The following is a 23,137-nucleotide window of genomic DNA, read 5'->3' on the forward strand; positions in this document are numbered from 1 at the left end:
ACTGAAAAAAAAAAAAAAAAAATGTTACTTGAAAGTCATGTTAAAAGCTTGTTTTAATTTTTCTGTCTTAAACATTTTGTCTGCAGCTACTGTGACACTGTTCAGCAACTACTATATCTTACGTGTGTTATATGTTGTCAATGTTTTTCCAGGTGTTCCTGAAGCAGAAGTTACTTGGTTTAAAAATAAGGTGAAGCTATCCTCTGCTCACCACCTGCATGATGGGTTGCTGCTAATTGCGAATGTTTCTCTGGCAGATCAGGGTTTATACTCCTGCAAGGCAGCCAATCTTCGTGGGGAGGTAACTGAAAGCTCCCAGCTGTTTGTTCTTGGTAAGTTCAGGGTATTTTTCATTTGAAGCCACAGGAATATGGCCGATGGCACAATTAGCCTTCAGAATTAGTCAGAGAACATGGAGAGAGTGAATGACATACAGACAAAATGTTTGAACCCAGGGACAGCCCCTCCCAGTCTTGACATATCCAATTTCACTCTTTCAGACCTACTGGCTAAGAAAAACATTTATTAACAATTTCTTAAAGTGGCTCTCTTGAGATGAGATTGATGCCATTTTTTTCCCTGTGAAGTGCTCTGCTTCTGCTTGGCAGTCTTTCTGGTACATGGCTGTGTGGTACTGACCCATTTCATATCAAGCAGGTGCATAAACACAGTGCACTTTCAAAAAAACACTTCCCAAGTTCGGTGAAGTTTACTTTTTCTTGGGTTTCCAAATAACAGGCAGAAAGCCTGTCTGGGTGATTTAAAAAGACAATGTCAGTTGTGAAATATGGGTGGAAGTGTTACCTGTGGGAAAGGGTTTTCCTTTCTGAGCAACTCACCTCTATTATTTCTCCCTGCCTGGAAGATGAATGATCCAACCAGACTATGTAAATGCTTTAGTACATTTGATAGTGAAGTGTCAAATTTTGAAACCTAGTCCATGCTATTGGTACAAAATCACTAAAGCAGCCACTACAGCTCTCATTTTTCATTACTGGAGTGAGCATAGGTCTTATGGATGATAGAGCTTCCAGAGGAAGTTTTAAAGTGAGATTTCTTACAGTTTCACAGCATTCTAACAGCATTCACATGATTCCCCTATGAATCCCGACTGGCTCTAGAAACTGAGTTGAAAAAAAATCTGCAATAAATATCAGCTGGGTTTCAGGCTGTACATCAGAACTCCCACAAGATTTTTAGATGCTTTTCTGACCTCTAAAAATGGCTTATTTTTTAAAGATTCAAAGTTACTGTGGGTTATATAAGCTTTTTCTTTTAGGCAAATCACATTTTTAGTTTCTTGGTGGAAATAAATAGTACAAGCATCCATGTACTTCTGGTGTTGAATATGCTGAGCAGCAGAAATATTGCTCGGTTTGTGCTGTGATCTTATCGAAAAGTGATGAGGCCACCATTCACTTAAATCAAATATTCTATAATTTCCACAACAAAAAGAATTGGGAATGATAGGCAATGCAATCTTTTTTTAAAATAGTTTTACTGTTATAAAGGACTAAATCATGCAGTTCTCAGTGTAGACTGATCCTCTTGAGCTCTTTGAGCTCTTAGTCCTTTGTAGCTCTGCCTAAGTATACCACAAGATTTGACAGGGTTATAACCATATTTAATCATGGCATGATTCAGTCTGTAGCAGACGTGAAAAGTTTTCGAGTGACTGCCATGGACATTTGATTAGGCTGCTATGCTGTATAAATTTGCCCTTTATCTCTTGATACCACATACTTTCAGTACATAAAAAATGGTCAACCTATAATGCCATGGTAGCCTTCAGACATAATTTCTTTTATTTTGTAGTCATACTTATCTAGATGTTATTTTAATACTTCCTCTAGTGTCTTACCTAATATCAAATAAAGCACACCTTTAGTAATTTCCTGAAGCTGCTTAGAGTGCCCCTTTGAAATTATAATGTTGCAGCATGGCCAGTAACGCAGTAGCAGGTAGTGGTGTGTTTTTTTTTAAGTCCCTGAGGTATTTTCTGCTATAGTATTGCTAATCACTTCAGTTTCCCAATCTGTTACTAGAGCCTCCGCGACCCGTTCCTCACCTAGAAGACTTCACAGCAGTGCTTTTCAGCACTGGGACCAGACTTCCTTCAGTGCTGACTTCTCCTTCAGGAACAAAAATGGCCATCAGTCCAGGGAGCTCTGCTCTCATAGGTAAGTCAAGTGTCTTATGATTTTTTTATTTTTTTTTAGATTAAAGAGGTTTCTTTACATTACAGGCTTACATTATCTACACACAGAGCACTGGAACAGTCTTTTGGCCATCATAATAATTGTTAAATTGTTTTCAGAACTTGGAAACTCTTTTTTATTCATTAAGAAAGAAAGAAAAAAATAGTCCTCTTATTAGTGTTACACCCCAATGCTGTAGGCAAAGGTCTCCATTGTGCCACACTTCATAACACCCTGTAATAAGCAATCTGTGACCTAAAAGGCTGGCAATGTCTTTCAACACAAGACATGGAAAACTGGCGAGTCAGTTGATCTAAGAGAAGAAATGCTTATGGATATGTTTTTCTATTTCTTCTGCATTTGTGTACTAGTCTTCCCATATGTCTGCTAATCCATATTGTATGTAATCCTTCTCCAAGGCAGTTTCTTGTTTTCCCTATCCCTCTAGCCTTGCTTTTTCTCTTACAAGGTTTCTTTTAATCCTGTTCATTTCACTTTTCTTTGTTATATCACACAACCAATGTGTGCAGAAAGCAATATAAGGAAATAATCTCCAATTAAATGTTATCCCTGTCTTCACTATTTTATTCTGCCTTCCATATAGCTTTCTCTTTTCTACAGTCCAAGTTCTGTTAGAGGCTGCAAACTCTTCTCATATCTGTGAACGTGATTTGTCTACAAAGAGAATCTTACCCTTTTTTAAAGTTCAGGGCATGTTTATTTTAAATTTCATTTTTTCACACTGATCTTCAGCTTCTAATTACTATCAGGCTCAGATAGGCAAACAGCTTCTCCAACATTCTTGGTATTGCATATGGAGAAATCTCACCAGGTTTTGCAGTTTCAGAACAATCTTTTACCTTTTCAGAGGTAAGAATCTGAAACTTTCATTGAAGGGTCTGTAGCTGTCTGGTTGTTTAAAGTTCTGGTCTCTGTATTTTCCATTATTTTTAACATTTACTAGCAATTTTAGGACTTTCTTTTCACAATGGGGGCTATCTATTTACGTTTTTAGTTTTGCAGTGTTTACTTTACCCTAGTGTTAACATCTGTGTACATTTGCAATAGCTTTCAGCATGCAGCTCTGGATTACATTTCTGCTTGCACAAAAACTGCAGTGAAATAGCCCTTGTTGTGGGGAATATCTGAAGGTATTTATTAGTATCAAATAAATCATTTTGAGTAGGTTTTATTGTATTCACTATTGTTAAGACTGGGTCATGCTCCTGTTTCATCCATTTCCTCTCACTTTTCCAGAGAGAGGTATTTATGTTGCAGGGATATTTGACTGTTTGAAAATAGCAATCAAATAGAAAAGGGTGTTCTTCCCTGCCTGTGTATAACCTCTAAACTAATTTTATTTGACCATGTTGCCCTGTACTTTGCCCTTCCACTTCAGGGGTAAAAATCTCTATGAATCTCAATAGCAAAATAACAAAGCAGATTCCTTCTTGACACAACTCCCTCCACTTCACTCAAGTTTTACTGACCTGAGTTTGAGGCCTACATTACTAAAACCCGAGGAAAGCTCCTGAGAGATTTTTCCCAATGAAAAAATCAGCATGGGATGGGCTAGGAATCAATTTGTAAGCTACAGATTTACAAATTGTGTGCTTTGTCAAGTAATATCATCAAAACAAATATAGAAAGTATACATACATTGCCTGAATACATTGTCTGTAGCTGTCCTAAAGAATCTGGTTTCATTCACAAAGAGAACCATTACTGAAAAAAATAGGACTCAAGTCACCTATTTTTAAATCTACATCTAGATTATAGTGTACTCATATCAGTATAAATCGCAGTTACAGATTCTGTGTTTTCTCCCATACTTAGTCTCCCCACAGCCTTCCAGTATAGTGGGCGAGTTTATCACAGACCTCTGGAAGTTGTGGTGTAACCCTGCAAGCAGCTAAGGATCACACAGTTGTTCACCCACTCTCCCACTACAACAGTGGGATGGGGGAGATAATCAGTTAAAAAAAAAAAAACTTGTAGTTGAGATAAAGGCAAATTAATACCAAATAAAAAGGGAGAAGGAAGGAAGGAAGGAAGGAAGGAAGGAAGGAAGGAAGGAAGGAAGGAAGGAAGGAAGGAAGGAAGGAAGGAAGGAAGGAAGGAAGGAAGGAAGGAAGGAAGGAAGGAAGGAAGGGAGGGAGGGAGGGAGGGAGGGAGGGAGGGAGGGAGGGAGGAAGGAAGGGAGGGAGGGAGGGAGGGAGGAAGGAAGGAAGGAAGGAAGGAAGGAAGGAAGGAAGGAAGGAAGGAAGGAAGGAAGGAAGGAAGGAAGGAAGGAAGGAAGGAAGGAAGGAAGGAAGGAAGGAAGGGAGGAAGGGAGGAAGGGAGGAAGGGAGGAAGGGAGGAAGGGAGGAAGGGAGGAAGGGAGGAAGGGAGGAAGGGAGGAAGGGAGGAAGGGAGGAAGGAAGGAAGGAAGGGAGGGAGGGAGGGAGGGAGGGAGGAAGGAAGGAAGGAAAGGAGGGAGGGAGGGAGGGAGGGAGGGAGGGAGGGAGGGAGGGAGGGAGGGAGGGAGGGAGGGAGAGAATGCAAGACAAGCTCATGAATTTAGAAAGAAAGTGAAGCATAAATATGTAAAATAGCTAGGACGTGAAATGAAAAGTACATGTAACTCTTACTTGGCACAGTGCAAGGCTTAAGTAATGTCTCTAAAAAGAAAAAAAAAAAAGCAACTCAGAAATATTAGACTTGTAAGAATGGAAGTTAGGCTATCTGTTATGTATAGCTGCAATGCATACTTTTAAGGCTTACTATACATTGATGAGATGTTCATATTTTGATCAAAATATATATATATATATAACAGCTTTCTAATTTTTTAAATCAAAATGGAAGATACCATCATTATGCAAATTCTTGGCCTTTATTCTGGTTTTATGCTTTGGATGAAATGAAACTGGTACAAGTACTGGAGCACTATGGCTATTCTAGTGAATCTGGAGATGTGACTAACCCTATTAGAAAAAGTCAGGGCATTTATTTGAAAAATGCTTTTCATACCCTTTTTATTTCCTGCTCTAGTCTCCTTGGAATTTGAGCTGTGCTTTTGCAACTCTAAATAGGATAAACACCATTTCTCTACCTTACAGAGACATTATGAGGATGAAGACATGGAAAGATACTGATCCAGTCAGCTCTTCCAGTATTGTGACTGTGTAGTTATCATATTTTCCATAATGTCATCCCCAGCTTAGGACTCTGAATTTTCATCTTTCCAGGCTATGCTTACATCTGTATCTATATACTAATAAATAACTTAATAAATAAATCATAGAATCATAGAATCATAGAATCATAGAATATCCTGAGTTGGAAGGGACCCTTAAGGATCATCAAGTCCAACTCTTGACACCGCACAGGTCTACCCAAAAGTTCAGACCATGTGACTAAGTGCACAGTCCAATCTCTTCTTAAATTCAGACAGGCTCGGTGCAGTGACCACTTCCCTGGGGAGCCTGTTCCAGTGTGCAACCACCCTCTCTGTGAAGAACCCCCTCCTGACGTCAAGCCTAAATTTCCCCTGCCTCAGCTTAATCCCGTTCCCACGGGTCCTGTCACTGGTGTTAATGGAGAAAAGGTCTCCTGCCTCTCGACACCCCCTTACGAGGAAATAAATCCATATAGGTAGGAGATACTAAAAATAACTGTAAAGTTAGATGATAAAGTGTATCATCTAAGTTTTATGACCAGAAAAGTTCAGTCAACTAAAAAAAATAAATAAATAAAAAATAAATAAAAAATTAAAAAAATATATTGTTGTTCCATATCAAGTTTGGATTCCAGTTATCAGCAGCAGTATTTCCCTCTCATTTTCCTTTTACCAGCTATAGTATACTCCCCTTATTTTCCAGTAGAGCCACTTAAATGTCCAGAAGAGACCTCAGAAAGCAGAGTGTGAAAGCATTTTTGTAGCCACCTTGCCTTCAATGGCCATATTTTTAGTGTGAATAAATGACTTTCTCTGAAAAGGGCAACTGCATTAGAACCAAGCCCTGACGTTCAAGCCCTAGAACCAAGAACCAAGAACCAAGAGCCGAGCCCTAGACTGGGTTTTCAGTCTAGAGGACCTGTACAAACCTTTGGCTAGTATTTGCCTCTCTGCATATTTGAGAGTCTTGGTGTGGCACTGAACAGAAGAATTGACCTAAAACTTTTTAATATTTTCTGGGGTGTTTTGCTGTGAGTCAAGTGCTATGCAGCTGTCTACTTTATGAGAAGAAGAAGTTCAAACTAATGCCATGATCACAATCAAACTCTCTAAGTAGAACAGAAAAAAGTTAGTGCTGCAATTTGTTGCTATGTGTCTTGCTTTGAGACAGAATTTGTAAACATAAAACTGTTATTTATTTGAAATCACTATGAAAAGTAATAAATGAACCTGATGAACATGACTGAACCCACCAGTATGGATCTGTAGCCATGTTTCATGGTATACTCAAGGAAGACTATCTGTTTGAAACTTCAGAAATTTTCCTTGGTTCCCTTTTCCCTTTCCTCTCTCATAAGGCTCATAAGCCTCTTCTAAATTTCCCTAGTTCTTGTGAATTAGTGCTGCAGTTGGAAATGGGATGTAGAAATACCTTAGTATTTCTTCTACTGTAGAAGTAACTTACAATCTGTGCAAAAAGTCAGTAAATATATAACTCATGAGTAATTATGATTAAACCAGTGTTTGTGCTCCCCTAAGGAATGAGGCAACTGCAGAAATTGTGCAGTAGGAGTCAGATAAAATCTTGACCATCTAGGAAGTTATTTTGCTACAACATCATTTTTCCCATCTCCTCTCGCTCTGTAATAACTTGGACACCACGTTAGAAAAGTAGTTCTAATGTTAAAGAATGTTTTTTGGGGAAACTTTATATTACGTTAATAATATTTCCACTGTGTTGAGGATAAAGTACCAGGTGCATCCATGAGATAATCTGTCCAGTTAATTTTGTTTTCCATCCCCTTCCATTTTTGTCTCCATGGAAACGCTGCCTCATCACACTTTGAGAATTCCCATATAAGTTACATCTCTGTAAGGATAAAATTAAAATGAGTATCATAGGTGTGCCATGATAATTATTTCCAGTTCCCTAGTCAGAGACTGTCACATTCTTTTCCATTCTAAAAGTTACGTAAGGTTCACATAGCATTGCTGTATCTTCCTTCTGCATCAGACTACACTACTAGCCTTTTGTTGAAAAGTGTAGATTTTCATTTGAACATGACTACTGTGTATAGTTCACAGTGTGTATGGTATGTAAACCATGTCTGCCTGGTCAAACACTTTGACCATGCTGATATAGTGTTTGTTCTTCAGGCAGTCATGCTCTGGTCCTGCTGCTGCAGAGCTCTGAAAGCAGAGTTAAAAGAACAAGGTCCTCAAGACACCCTGCTGCTTCAGTTTGGCACCATGAATGAGCCAATATGAGAACCACTGATCCAGCAGTGGTCCAAAATACTGCCACGTAAAATAGTATCACTGGCTTCATGGGAAATATCTGTATAATTCTGGTTTTGTGGCAAAAGCTGCAGCTCATGGCTTTTCCAGGAGCAGTGGCCTAGATTCTGTTCTAAAATACCCACTAAGGCATACTCTGTTGAGAGCTAGGGTGATGAGACTCACCACAGGTATCCCAGTCTTACCTGTCAATCTGCCAACTCCTTCACATAAAACATTGTTGTGCCTTTTGCACAACTTAAGCTTTGCTCTAGAGTAAGTGTTAAGAGAGTTTCAAACACCATGGGATTCCTAACCTGTAGACTAAAGGGCTTATCCATTCTCAATTCTGAAACACTCTCTCCTTCCGTGTTGGTTCTCAAGACCTCCCCTAAACTGTTAAAGCACTTGTTAATCAGACAAAAGTTACAGTCCCCTCTGGAGCAGGCAGCCCTTGCTGCCCTGCAGCGATCTGGCCCCCACCTCCTCTGCTCTGTGTTTGTTATTTTCCTTGCACCACAGGAAGTTTCCTGAGCTGATGAAGTCTCAGAATGCAGCAAGTTTATATCAGCTTAATAAATACAGAAAGGTTTCTCCAGCAGCACTGGCCTTCGCAGCTTGGGCTGCTAATCATGTTTTGTGCTAGCTCTTGCTCTGTCTCCTTGTCAGACTTCTAGAGCTGCACTACTGCTCAGTGCATGCTCCACCTGACCGAGTGCTGTTTTTCACCCACAAGTATATTTGTGCAGTTAACTTGGAGCAGTAGCATCAGTGGAGCAAAATGTTAATTTGAAGTATATTCATTTCAGTCTTTGCCATGCACTGAATAAGCCCACCAAAGTTATCTAAGTTATTCAGCATTGTGTCCATTCTTGTAGGCACTGTTTTCATAATTTCTATTTATTTTTATTTTTACCATTCCTAATTATTTTCATCCCAATTCTTAGTCATACAAGATTATTAGTGTGTAGGATTATAATTTTCAGAGTTCTTATTAGAAAACAAGCTCTTTTACTGAAGTCTGAAAGTTCCCTTGCTTTTTTAATGGGCTCAACACGTATATTTGGGAACATTTTTACAGCTTCTCTGAGGCAAGGAATGGGCCTATCTCAGGTTTTGTTGAATATGGTGTAGATTTAAAATGCTATGTAAATGATATCTAATAACATCAACATGTGTGGCATTGGGTAACTAGTTTAGGTGTTTTGAAAACAGTTTAAAAGCCGTGTCATATATTTAATATAGTAAGTTTCAACTGCTCGTTGGAGCCTTAAATAGTTATTTAAAATACCTAATACCTTTTTTTTTTTTTTTTTTTAATTCTACTGTCATTAATTGAATTAGCATGTTTCAAGAATTCCTAAATACATGTCTTTCCTTGTCTAGCATAAATTCTTGTTCATTTGGATTTCTTTAAGTTATTAAAAACAAAGGTTATACTTACATTAACCTTGACCCTTTCTTCTGGGGGTTTGCAGGATCGCATTACCCTTTGTGAGTTTTATTTTATACACTGCATGAAAGCATTGAGAATTATGTTTCATAACAATTTTCATAACAACCAGAATTAACAATGTCAGTTTAAATTTACACTTTCTGCTTACTATATGAACAAATCTTTACTATTTAAGAAGAAGTGTAAAGGCTTGTCTCTTAGTTTTGCCACTTCAGCAAACAGATTTTGCTTAGGGATTGTAAGACTTTCAGACGTAATCTTACCTTACCTGCATTTGCTTAAAATTTCATACAATCATGCAATATCCCAAGTTGGAAGGGACATACAAGGATTATTGAGTCCAACTCCTGGCTCCACACAGGACTACCTAAAAATTAAACCGTATGTATGAGAGCATTGTCCTAACAGTTCTTGAACTCCAGCAGACTCGGTGCCATGACCATTTCCCTGTGAAATATGTTCCAGTGCCCAACCACCCACTCCATGAAGAACCTTTTCCAATACTCCCATCAAATTTTGCCCTTTATGTTAGATACAGGAGGGAAACAAATTTCTCTCTTTTTCTCTAATTAAATTGCAGAACTATTTGTCAGACAAATGCAAATGCATGACAAAAATCTATTCTTAAAAGAATAGGTATAATTCTGAAACACAGCTTTGTATTTTTTCCTTCTTTTACAAACTGTGTTTAGGTTAGTGCATAACTTATTTGCCATTTTTGTCATGCAATTCTGCTGACTTAAGTTAGCAGCCTGCTAAAAGGAATTCTAGAGTCAACAGCATTCACATTTCTTTGTCTCTGTCATTCAAGTGTGTGGGTGAGCAATGGGAGTATGCATGCTACATATTTTGTTCTTTGTGCAGTAGCCCAGAGTCTTTCTGTGGCTAAAGTCCTACAATGAAAGTCACAAATATATAATGGGGACTTCAATTTCTTCTACACTTTACATTTGCTCTTTCCTCTCGAGAAATTATTAGAATTGTGAAACATTGATCTTCCTTTTCCAAATACACCCTTGTTAAGAAATATTAACATAATTCCTTGAAATATTAACATAATATTAACCTTGAAATATTAACATAATTCCTGCTAAAAGATGCAATTGGTATTAGGTTTTTGTTTGTTTGTCCAAATTTTGCACATCTGTGACTCATTCTGGCTTTGAATGAGTTCAGAGTCATGGCAGACTTTGAAAGGAAGGGTGAAAGCAGTATTTTCTTTCTCTAGGTAAGAACTGAAGAAGGTCCCTCTCATGCTACAACTTCCACTGCTCAGAACTAGTCCCAAAAAAAATTCTCCTCCCCATCTCTCTAGGTGTCTTGACATACTAGCACTCTTCAATAGCTGGGCTGTTTGGAAATAAAGCCAGTTTTTCCTCCTCAGGCTGTTTGTTTTATTATAGGGGCAGATGTTGAGTGTTGAGCTTTGGAAGGATAAAGCCATCAGTGTCCACAGGAATGGAAGGAAGTAGAGAATATGTGTTGTTAATCTGCATTAAGTTGCATTTAAATTTTTCCTGGGAGATTTAAAATGGGTATTAATGGAAGATATTTTTTTTTATTGTACTGTGGTTCTCACTTAATATGAATAAAACATTATCCCATAGCTTATGCATCCCTAAATGTGGGAAACATAGAAAATGTCACTTGTGAAATGTGAATGATTCTTGTTCTGCATAGACAAATAAGGAGTATCCATTACATATGAGTCTCTTAGGTGTTAGTAAAGTTTTATTGTTAAATGTGAAAAAAATGTAATAATTACTTACTGGTAAAACATACTGAGGGAACAGAATTTGTTCTCCCCTCTCCCTCATCCCCCCCCTCCCCCCCCATATTGTTAATTGCTGGCTGATCCTTTAGCTAGTATTCTATTTACACATTTTGAAAGAATAAATAGTATCCAAGACCAGTGAAATAGTAACAGGAAGATTATATGGGTCTGCTTGGCAATAAAAGTTTTAAAAGAAAAACAGGCATGAACTAGAACTAGTTGCACACTGAAATCAATTTCAGGTCCTCTGCATTTAATGTCAAACTGACCTTTCTGCTTTCTTCATTTATCCTGCTCAAACCGTTTGCAAATGCCAACAGTAAAACTGAATTCACAGCATGTCTTTTTCAGTTGTCATGGCTATATGCTGACTTGTGAAAACCGCTTCAATTATCTTACAAGTTGAGCAAACTATAAAAAATTAGAATACTGTAGGGAAAAATAATACGGCCACTTACTGTTTGTCCATTTCCTGAGTATTGCTTTGTTTTCTATTGCTTTTAACTCACACAACCTTAAACCATTTGGGCTGATACCTTTCACATCTCTCATTTAGTGGAGAATGAATATCTCGTGGAAACTGGGTAAGTTGTTTCTCAGAACAAGAGAAGGAAAAAACATCAGTACTTAGAAAGGACAAAAGGCGTAAGGTAAAATGAAGCAAATGCAGTGGAAATGTAATGTTAGGAAGAGAGCTGCCAAGGATAAAACTACATTAGACTTTGCCAAGGAAATTGAAAGAAAAAGCAAAGACTCTTCACCCTTATAAATAAAAGGGGAACACAGGAAGTGAAGTGATCTCTGTGAGCAATGAGCAGTCTCTCATTCTCCCTTTTTCATCTCATTTTTTTTTTTCTTTATTTGTTTCTTTTTTGAGATTTAGCTGTATTAACCTGATTTCTGACAGTAAAACATTACCATTGCAACTGCACAGGCTAATGTGTACCCTATGTGCCTTCTGCTGGGGAATCTTTGCACTCACTAATATGTATTTCATAAAGAGTGAACCAGCCCAAAAGGGAAGTTTTGTCTAACCAACGCCTTGCCTCACAGAGCTTGCAGGCAGGGCATGAGGAACAGAGCCACGTGTGGCTAGTGTACTGGTGAGAGGCCCACTATTCATCCTTCTGAGTGGCAGACAGCCTGAGACGTAGACGTAGGTACTGTGAAGACCCCCTCTGCAGCCCCTGGATCTGTCTCTCAGCATCTGTGACATGCCATGCATGGGTCAGTCACCACTGGCTTTTTCCACCTTGAATGAATTCTTCTCGTTTGTATGAGCAAGCAAACTTTGATTCTCATGTGCAAGGCAGCATCTTCTGCTACAGAGTTAGTGTACGTGGAGGTATGATCAGTGCCAAAAGGCAAATAAGTAAAGAATACTGCAGCCCAGTTCCTAGTGTTACTGAAGGGTAGTGACTAAGGTCAAAACAAGGGTAGAAAGGGTCCTCACTGCAGAGACAAAAGGACAAAAGAGATTCATTATACATAAGTATTATGAACAGAACAGCATAAAGCTGCTGTACCACAAGCTAACAACCAGTGTAGACTGCACCCCTAGAAACTTAGCCAGACCTTTTATGTATCAGAGAGATGCTGGAGGTGCAGGACGAGCATAATTTTCAAGCAGTCCAAATAATGTACAGATTCCCTTCAGCATGGCTTTTCTGGTTCTCCATCCCTGAAGTCGATGCAGATGGTTTACATCATGGCAATTGTCCATTTCTTTCTTTTTCCCCCAGGAAATACACAAGGTAACTTATCTATCTGTCCTCTGATACACATCTATCTTTCCATTATCAAGTCTCACAAAATTTCTGCTGTGTACAGTTCATCACTGAAGCCAGCAAAGTGTGCAGCTGGTAGGAGGACTACAGGAAACAATAACTTACAGATACACCCATTCCATTAGCTCAAAAGGCAAAGAATTCACCATGAAACCTCATTAGTTTATCTGATGATCAGTATGCACTCCCAAATGATGCTACAGATTTGCCAATTTTCTTTAGTTGCTTGGTTTGGTTGGTTTGGATTGAAGAATTGCTCATCACCGAGATAAACAACCTCTAAAAGCTGAATTCTGTCTTTGTTTTCTCAACATTTTTAATGAAAATTGTATGAAAAAAAATGTGATAACTTTTGTGTAAATAAAACTTCTAATGTTTAAAACACTACAATTAAAAAAAAAAAAAGGAAAAAAAAGAGAGAGAGAGAGAGAGAGAGAGAGAGAGAGAGAAAGGTGGTCCTGTGGCTAAAATAGAGGAGTTGGAGGGCAAGTTCTGTTCGTACTGCTTGCTCAAAAATATTTGTTGAGCTTATGCTAGGTGTGTAACTTCATCTGCCACTTTCCCGAATACTGAAATGAGAATGATTTAAATTAATGGGAACCTTAGAAAGCTTGATATAAATATTTCTAAACTGATCTGAGATTTTCATATCACTGATTAACTGGCTTTTTGGAGATGTTGTTTTGCTTTTTTTGTTTGTTTGTCTCTTTTTGTTTTTTAAGCTGATGAGAAGGTACTCACTACTACAATATTTGTATTTTTCCTTATGAGAAAATTAGGAAAAAAATGAATTGAAGTGTTTTTTTCCTTTAATTTTGCTCTCTTCAGAGCACATAATTTTACAACAAGTTCAATACTCAGCAGGTTTATTTCATATCCTTATTTTCAGGTTGTGCTGTGGATGGCCATCCAACCCCAAACATCACCTGGCTTTACTCCGGCAAGCCTCTCAGTCTGAGGCATCACCTCCTGGCAGCAGGACGAGTTCTTCAGATATTCAACATTAGTGATGCTCCTGAAGGTGAATTCAGCTGTCTTGCTCAGAATGAGGCTGGCTCACTCATACAAAATACTTCCCTGACAATTCAAGGTAACTCTGGTTTCAGTCCTTCTCCCCCATGAAGCTCTTGGCATTGACTTCCCTGCATTGCTTTTCTTATCCTGTATTTCTTGTCTCTGAATCCAGGGCTGTGAAGCACAGCAGGAAATAGGTGTTTTGATGTTTTACCACCATAGATACAGATTTTCAGGCCTAGCAAATAACTTGCAATGTCTTAGGTTTCACCCGCAGTGTCACTTTTCCAAAACGACATCTGATGTTTCTGGCCTGCTGAGCATGTAGCACACCTTGATAATTCAAGCTATACTTATAGCTGCTGTGTCAACTAGAAATTTGAGACAGGTTTTCCACAGATCAAACCTTTAAAATTAGAAAACCTGCTGTTAATCTTCTCAAGTTATTGTTACACAGTCTCTTCTTGCTTGAAAACCCTTTGCTTGTAAAACTGCTGTCACTGTTATTTTTATCCTAGAAATAAAGTGACGGTGACAAAGTCACTGAACAGAGCAGTGTGGATGGGTTGGAAAAGGATATGCATCTTTCATTTCTGCAGTTGTCGGTGGTGGAGTGGAAAATAATTTAACTTTTTCTTAATTTTTGCAATAAAACTTAAAATGTGTTGCAACTCCTTCATTCACTTTCAGAATGAATGATCTCTGTAATCTACATGGTAAGAAATGTCCTTCACTAAATCATACCCCTTTGCAATTATAAATGGTTAAGAATGAAAATGTATATTGTGTTTTTGAATACATAGCTCTGAATTTGTAAGTGTACCTTTAAGATGTTAAAACAGATTATAAGCCCATTCTTTCCTTTCATTCTCCTACTTTGGGGTGATCCAAACTTTTCAATGAGGGAGTCTAAGGGCTTTCTAGAAGACTCAGAAAGTCCTTCACATGACAAGTGAAAATGGATGGGTCTTTTTAATGCTTGGCAATACACTGAGCATGTGCCTTCAGTTCTATCTCAGTCTCAAAGCTCTCACAAAAGTGAAAGGCAAGGCCAAATTGTGTCTTCTTTGCAGGTGCCATGTTTTCCCATCACTATTTTGTTATTTGAGTTTAAAAGTTCGTTTAAAATATGTTTTAAGAGTAGATTTGCAAAGAGGAATATGAAAAATTTACTGACCTCTGTAATTGCATCCACTGAATTGCATTGTAATAAATGTTCATAGTATGAAATGACTTGACAAAATCAACTGGAATGAACGAACCAGGGGGCTTCTTGGGAGTTAGTCAGAGTACACTAGTTTGATTTTTATCAAAGGTCAAGAACTCTGATCAAGCTTTATGAACTATCTAGGGACCTTAAAAAGTGAATTTATACACTTCTGAAAAGTGTATAAAGGATGTATCGCCAGAAGGATTAATAACACCTTTTTCATGAACCAATGCAAAATAATAATAATATTGATAATAATAATTAATTAAATAAATTAAATAAAAAAAAAATCTGACTGAATAGGAAGAAATCACTGGGAACTAAAAATATCATTTAAGGAAAAAAAATCTGAAGAGCTTAATATTCTATGAAATCATTCTTATATTACTTTTAATGATGCTCCATACTGCTTTGTCACTGTAAAATTCCTTTTTTTGTATTTTTTAACAAGTCTTTGAGAAGGTAGTTATTTTCACACACATACTACTTTCTTATCTTTTAAATTAGAGATATGTTTACCACAAATACCAGCTGCGAGGCTTTCTGCAGTGCCTGCATACCAGGAGCTTACATGCTTGCCATGGTACCTGCTGGTCTCATTCTCCCAATGGCCTTCTGAAGTTTCTGACTAATTCACAGACAGCTAATAGGCTCAATGAATTATCCAAGTTTACATAAATGCAAGGATTTCTGATGCCCCATGTACCTGTCATTTGGCATCACTGAACTGTGCTACAGCGTCGTTCGATTTCCATGTCTGATGCTTCTGAGAACATAAAAAAAAAGGGGGGGGGGGAGGGAGGGGAGGAGGAGGAACGGAATGGTTACAAAAGAGAGTTAGTCTCCTGCTGACAGTTTTTAAGTGTTAATGTGTCCCTCCCATGTTTTTTTGGCAGAATACCAGTGGTCAGTGGACAAGCTGATGGCTTGTTCTGCTTCCTGTGGCCACAAAGGGGTGCAGCTGCCCCAGCTCAGATGCTTACTGGATGGGTCTGAAGTCAACATATCCCACTGCAAAGAGAAGCCCAAGCCATCCCTAAAGCCCATTGCATGCAACAGGAGAGACTGCCCTTCACGGTTTGTCCTTACCATGTTAAAATGTCATATATGCTTTTAAAGTGCACTTGTAAAGTTCTTGGTGCTGGAGTGCATGCCATTGTAGCCCTGCCACTGCCTGTCTGGGGAAAAGTCATGGCTAAAAGGGAACTTTTTAGTGCTTAGCCTTGACAGTTGGGAATTAGTAGCAAGATTTGTGGAAAATGTTGACAGTAAATGGTACAGACAGTGTTTACTCCTTCAGTAGTTATGTTAGAAATGGATGGAAGAGTTACTGCTTACTCTTTATCAGCTAAGGTCACAGCTTCATGGTACTTTTGAATTCTTCCCTGACAGTGGGAATAATCAGCATTTTTACAATGAGGTAGGAAATTTTCATTTCCATTTCAAGCCTCACCAGTTCTTCAAACTCGTAAACTTCACTGGGGGCTGATGTTACATGGGGAGAGGGAGCACAATGCTGTACTTCATGAAAGGAAAGATTTCACCCTAAATGGGGCCTTCAGACAGTATTTACTGTATGTTGAAACTGTAAAGTAAAAGAACACAATGTACTTGTCTTCCTACCTCCGATTAAGAACTAGCAGATTTTCAGACATTTCAAGGCCAGATCCTCATTAGAGAAAAAGCACTGATCTAGTATCTTTGTGGTTTATTAATATAAATTCAATACTCTCCACATACAATAGCAATGACTGGAAAGTGAACAGAAGAAAGTAAGCTCCAGAAGTAATAATCTGGACCCTTCAAAATAAAGTTGTCCCAGTAACTGACTAGTTAGAAAAGATGCTTGTCCTAGAGTTCACATCAACTCACTCTGAAAAGACATCATGTCTTAGGGCCAGCACTGTACAGTTTTTCTCTGAGTTTTGTGTGTGATTAACAATATGGTGGCTGATAATAATAATAATAATAATAAAAATAATAATAATATGCAAATCAAAGTTACAGAGAGGTCTAAGCTGCAAATTTCAAATCTGAACCAAAGCTCCCAGAGCCAAAGCTCCCCAGAAGCCAAAGCTCCCCAGAAGATCGGTGCTTTTGATTATCAGTTTTCAGCATTGTTTCACAACTGATCAAAATACAGCACAAGAAATATGGTACATCAAGGCTGAAAAGTATTTTCCAGACATTTGTTGGTACTTGTCATTTTGGATGATGGAGAAACATCTTGAATTACAGGAAAACTTGTCCAAGAAGTCTATATTTTCTGCTTAAGTCTACCTTTTCTGCTTTTCCTTTTATGACTCATTAATAATGCCCATCATGGCCAAGTAGAATCACAGGCTTCCATGGGCTGGCTGAGCTCAGGCCAGGCTGCTCAGGGCTTCATCTAGGCAGGGCACAAAACTTGAGGGAAACTCTCAGTATGCCCAAGGTTGCAGCTGCCATCAAGGGGAGCTTGACAGAAGTGAGCCAACAAGAACATGAACAGGGACAAATGCTGAGCCCCGTAACACCCTGTTTGTTAACAGCCTTCAGGCAGAGTAAAAACAATTCATCACCACCCTATGAGCCTCATCATCAAACACATTTTTCACTCAACCCATGTCAACCTATCCAGATCACAGCTTGGATATTAGACTATTGATGGAGACAAGTAAATATTTTCCATGTCCCTCACTTTTTCATCAGATATGGTCATTTTATCACAGAAGTCAATCAGGTACATCAGACATGACTTACCTTTGATCAGTCTGGGCAGACTGTTCACAGTCATCTGCTTTTGCACAAAAACACAAACCACAAGGACTAGCTTCTGGATTTTCCCAGGCACCCCAGTAAGGCTGACCAGTTCCCTATACATGTACGTCATCCCTACATCCTTTTTTGAAGATGGTGGCAATGCTTCTGTTTCTCCAATTGTCAGGGGCCTCTCTAGTATCCATAACCTTTCAATAATGATAGCAAGCAGCCTTGAAGGGACATGGACAAGCTCTCTCAGCATCCTCACACATAGCTCATCTCATCCCATACACTTCTATGGGCTGAGTTTTCTTGGGTAATTCTAGGCTGTGTTGGTTGTAAATTTGGTGCCTATCCTGTACACAGCGCTGTACACACAGGAGTTTCATCACCCAAGAACTGCAGGGTCATATGTTTTTTTGTATTCCATGTAGCGTCATAAGACTTGATTCCAACAGCAGAACAGACAAAGAAGCTAGACTTAGCAGCTACTTTACTTAGTAGGTTTTGTTTCTTTGTTTCTTATATGAGTTCCTGAGCTTCCTGAATGTCAAAACAGGCAGAAATGCAGCTGCAGATGTAAAACTGAATTCCCTTCACAGAGCGGAAATGTCTTTTGTAAAATTAGCACATCCCATTGGACTTTGTGGGCATGAAGGGGGTCAGACAGAGGTCTGCCTCCTTTTACAGACTGTCTCAGTTTAAGTGCCCCTGTAATCTTTTGCTTTCTATTACTGATAAACACAGTGGAATCATGACAGCTTGAAAGACTTCTGACTACATTAAGGTCTTTCCCTTGTTCTGCAGCTTTCTCCCTGCAGAACACACTTTCCTCCTTTGCCACCCATTGGTCTAAAAAAGAATACATCCCAGTGTCTATCCAGAGAGCCCAATTAGTGTTATACTCTGTCCGTGTTAAAAATGCCCCCATTCTCTAATCCAGTGGCTCCTTAGCTGAGATGTGTGTAAGTGTTTTTCTGTATTTTTCTGGATTTTTTATTCCCTCCACTACCTTATGTCCATTGTGGACATGGTGTTCTTGAGTAAGAAAACACAAGGTAGTCAGGATCTCAAGAGAAATTTAGTACAATTTCCCTCATTCAACAGGGTGATTTGGGACTGGCACTTATATTAAAAGAGTCTAATCTGATGCGAGGAGAGGTGCTAAGCAACCTGATGAGAAATAACGAGCCAGATTTACCACTACAGTTGTGTCTTGGGTATATGGCAAGGTCCTGTTTAATTATCTTTTCTTAATATATTCTTACCCATTTTTGCAGGCAACTATTTTCTGAGTTGCAGGCTGAGTCATAAGAAGAAAACCAAAAGAGATTTGATGAAATATGAAATGCACTCATTAACAGTAGTTTGCCTACAGTGATGGCCATAAATTCCATGGGAATGGTTTATGTCTTTTTATCCCTTTCCTGAACAGTACCGCCACCCACACTTCTCTCTCAGGTCCTGAGAAACTGTTGAGATGTATGCTTGGAAATAAAAGTTGATTGAAATGCAGGGCAGAGCTTTATGAGGGAGATGTGTTCAACTGTAAGAAAAAAAAAAGAAAAAAAAAAAAAAAAGTAGTGTCTTTGTTTTCTTTGTCAGGAATGTGTCTGTTTATATGCTTGTTTCTGTGACCACAGGAATTAATCACCTGCAGAAACTGAAGAGTAGTAATGGATGCCTCTCCATGGGGCTTGAGAACACCTATTGCCTATTTTGCAAAGTAACCAGAAACACTGTCATTGAGGGATGAGATAGGCACTATTTCCCACCCCCACCCCCACCCCCAATATTACACAGCTCCTGCTGTGTATCCTGAAACTTAATGAAGCAAACTGCTGACAACCATAAGTCTCTTCAGGAAACTACTAATCAGTTGTGTTCTTCCTGTTCCTACCAATATCTCCTTCCCAAATCCAACTGCATGGGTGTTTCACCTAATCAGCTTTAAATAGGCAAGATGTACTGTCCATCTTGGTAAGATTTTGGGCCTGGACAATTATTTTTTGTTGTTACAGGTCTTTTATTAAACCCCAGAGCATATGGGATTAGACCCTCAGCAATTAAATGCACAGTCCAAGCTCAAGAGGAAAGAAAAAATGTGTTCTTTGTCTCTGTGCTGTCCATTCACAAACTCCATCCCTGAGCAACCATCAGGCTTTACTATATTATCCCAGCTGTGAGGGAGGTAACAGCAGGCAGGGACTGACACATATTAGCAGATTCTTGGTTCCTCTGTCAGCAGCGAGTTCAAAGTGCCCTCAAAGCTACTCTATCAGCTTTATGTGGACAGTTTTCTCTGCTGAGGACTGAAAATGGGCTGCAGCCTGTGACTGTAACCTGTGATCAAGCCCTGTGACCCATTGCTGGGACTCTTATTGTTGCCTGTGATTAAGGCTCCTGTGGCATAGTGGTGTGAGAGCAGCCATGTCCAAGCCCTGTGACTGGGCTAGAAATATTTACCAGGCTTTTAAAAAACAACCGTAAGGGCAAAAATAAAAATTATTCTGGTCCCAAAGAACTGTCAGAGAGATACTTAGATAAAAAATATAATATTTTCCCAGCTTTCATCCTATAAGAAGTTTTCAGTGACTAATATAGGAGGCTGAGGCACTCAGCACTTTCCAGGGTCTTGGCCCAAATGAACCAAGCTATTGCTGCCTTTCTCTGAGCCAACACATAAACTCTGGTTGGCACTGATGATACCTCAGGTAGCGCACTCACAGCATGTATGTGCTCCCTGACTTCCTTGCCTTTCTCTGACAGATGGATGGTAACTTCATGGTCTCCATGCACGCGGAGCTGCGGTGGAGGCATCCAGACGCGGAGAGTGACATGTCAGCGACTGACAGCAAAAGGCAGCTCTGTCCCGATGTCAAACGAGACTTGTGTCCAGGTGTCCAAGCGCCCCGTGGACACTCAGAACTGTAACAAGCAACCCTGTGTCGAGTGGGTGGCCTCCTCCTGGGGCCAGGTAAGAAGCATGCCAGCAGTCTGAAAACAGCCTCATAGTGTGGGGTGAGGAAAGCTGACAGAAGATGAGAGGCTATGGTCTGCATGGTTTTGAGAAGGCAACTAATTTGCTCAGCTCTTTGAACTCCAGTTTTGATGCACTGCATATTTGGGTTTCTGTAGCTTCCTGCAGTCCCCAGAACTGCTTTTGAATAGGACTTCCACTGCAGACCCCTCTTTGTCCACAGTAGAAATGTCTGCAGATCTTCATTATAATGACAGGTTACAAGTCTGGGAAATAGCGTTCTCTATGTCTAAAATTGCCCTTAACACCCATGGAGTATGTCTCATTTTTGCCTGTCAGGATTCAGGACTGATGGTCGTGATAGGTTTGGGGTTTTTGTATAACAATACAGTTTTAAAATGTTTCTGATGTTGCCTCAGAACCTCATAAACTATGAGCCTTCTTGATTAGCTTCACAATGAAACGCAGAATAGGAGGATACAAGCACCTTCAGATTACTTCATGCTGTTTTTCAGATCTTCAAATTCTCTCCTTACAGCTTCATAAAATGATCATATGTTAAAAAGTTTCTTTACATAAATACCAAATGTTCCAAGTATTTGGAGTTAAATCCCCTTGTCGTGGGAATCCAGAGAAGAGCTTGCTTTGTTTTGTTTTTGTCTTTTTGTTCGTTTGTTTTTGTTGTTGTTGTTGTGTTGTTTTGTTTTTTATATTTGTTTTGTTTGTTTTTCCTGTGAGCTGAGATTTCTTGAAAAGATACTCACCAACACCCATTCAATTATAACCTAGAACCAGTCATTACTATCCTCCCTTTTCTCTCCACTCCAGCATGACTGAGACATATGTGAAGGTCAATGAATCCATGACAGTCCAGACTGAGGGGTAGAAACTTGTACATTTTAGTCCATAGATCTCCGAAGTGGTGACTCTCATGTAGGGTTATACCATACCACAATGAACGAGAGAGAGTTATCTCATATTATGCTATCTCATTGTGTTAGAGGTTAAAGTAACAAAATAGTTTGTTATTAATACCCACATGCTTTCTGTGTTTGCTTAGAGTATCATGCACAATACAGTATGCCTCATCTGTTTTCTTATGATGTTGTTAGAAAAAAAAATCTTCAGCGACTAGAACTTATTTTTGTTCACTAGTTGAAGACATCTTCATTAAACTCTTGCTTGTGTATTTTGGAAATTTCTCTCATGAAAGAGAAGCCAGTTATTGTATTACATTTATGAGTAAGCATGGAAATATCCTTCTTTATGAAGGAAACAAACTGTCCAATTTTCAGTCCCTGTGGAATTCCAGGTAAGGACTGGATTATCCTTTCAAAAAAAACAATTGCCTCATTCTTGCTTTTAGATCATTATGGTTTATCCAGTTCCCCATGACACCATACTCAGCCAACATGATCAAAGAGATCTGAATTCATTTGTTGCACCTGACCTCCATGCATTATGATATAGTATTTCTTCTACTTAAAAAAATGATGTCCCACATGGGCCTATACAGCTCAGTCTCTAAGCCAGGAGACTACCTGCTATCTAATTACAGTTAGGAATGTACCACTGGATCAGTGGCTCTGTGTCTCAATTACTGTCTGAGTAGTATCATCGGATACTCTGAATAGGCCATCAGGTCCACATTGCCTAGGTGCAGTGACTAGCTTTCCCAAAGAACAGAGAAAAACAGATGACTTACCCTCCCCGTTCCTCCAGAACTAATTCTTTTTCTTTCCCTTCCACCTTCCATTTAATATTAGTGGCATTTCGTGGGCTATTTGAGCTCTGCTATGTATCACGTAATGTTTTGAAAGCAGTCACTCAAGATTGCTGATGATGACTGCCTGTCCTACAGGTAATGCAGAAGTGTTCTACACATTCCAATGAATGACATTTCCACCTACCTTGCTCAACAAGGGACATGGGAAAGAGTAGAGTCATTTTCTTCTCTCTTCCAATTACCAGGAAGGGAAGAAATCGCAGCAGAAAGTGAACATTATGTGAGGAGTGCATGATAGTGTGAAATGGGGCTTCTAGGGGCAGTGGAGAAAGATAGAAGTGTGGAAGAGAGAGTAGCCCTGTCCTGCCAAAACTTCCTCCTTCTTCACATTAACAAATCCCCAGTCTGTTCCAGAATATAATTTCCAGATACTTAATAAACAATCTGCTTTCTAACGTTTGATTTAATTTTAAAAGAACACAAACACATGCTACATACCAATAACTAATTGCAGTTTAATCGAAGGAGAGGATTAGAAGAGTTAAACAGCAAGCGTGCAGCTGAGACACTTGAACTGGTTAGGATAACTTCATTTTTGGAGCAAACTTGCAGATCTGCTGTGTTTGCAGGTTTCATTTCTTGTTCTGCAATGCTTTTAAAATGTTATTTGTAGTGGAATATGTCCTTGTTTCAATATGTTCTTGGTTATTAACAATTTACCCATAAATTGTGATAGTTCAAGCTGCAAAATGCACAGTAAAATGAATGTATTCAGATTTCCTGTATGGATCATAGGCTCTTTGCTAATGATGT

The 23,137-nt window shown here is 39.0% G+C and overlaps 1 protein-coding gene across 1 annotated transcript in view; it reads left to right on the forward strand.

The window, feature by feature from the left end:
• ADAMTSL1 (ADAMTS like 1) overlaps positions 1 to 23,137 on the forward strand; it is a 198,426-nt gene that overhangs the window by 169,691 nt on the left and 5,598 nt on the right. The window contains exons 22-26 of the mRNA XM_082783255.1: positions 153 to 332; positions 2,046 to 2,180; positions 13,542 to 13,742; positions 15,773 to 15,953; positions 20,388 to 20,595. Of these exons, the coding sequence (XP_082639381.1) occupies positions 153 to 332; positions 2,046 to 2,180; positions 13,542 to 13,742; positions 15,773 to 15,953; positions 20,388 to 20,595 (905 nt within the window). The remainder of the gene's footprint in view (positions 1 to 152; positions 333 to 2,045; positions 2,181 to 13,541; positions 13,743 to 15,772; positions 15,954 to 20,387; positions 20,596 to 23,137) is intronic.

This window comes from Aythya marila (genome assembly GCF_965140915.1).
Source record: "Aythya marila genome assembly, chromosome: Z".
Classification (NCBI taxonomy): Eukaryota; Metazoa; Chordata; class Aves; order Anseriformes; family Anatidae; genus Aythya; species Aythya marila.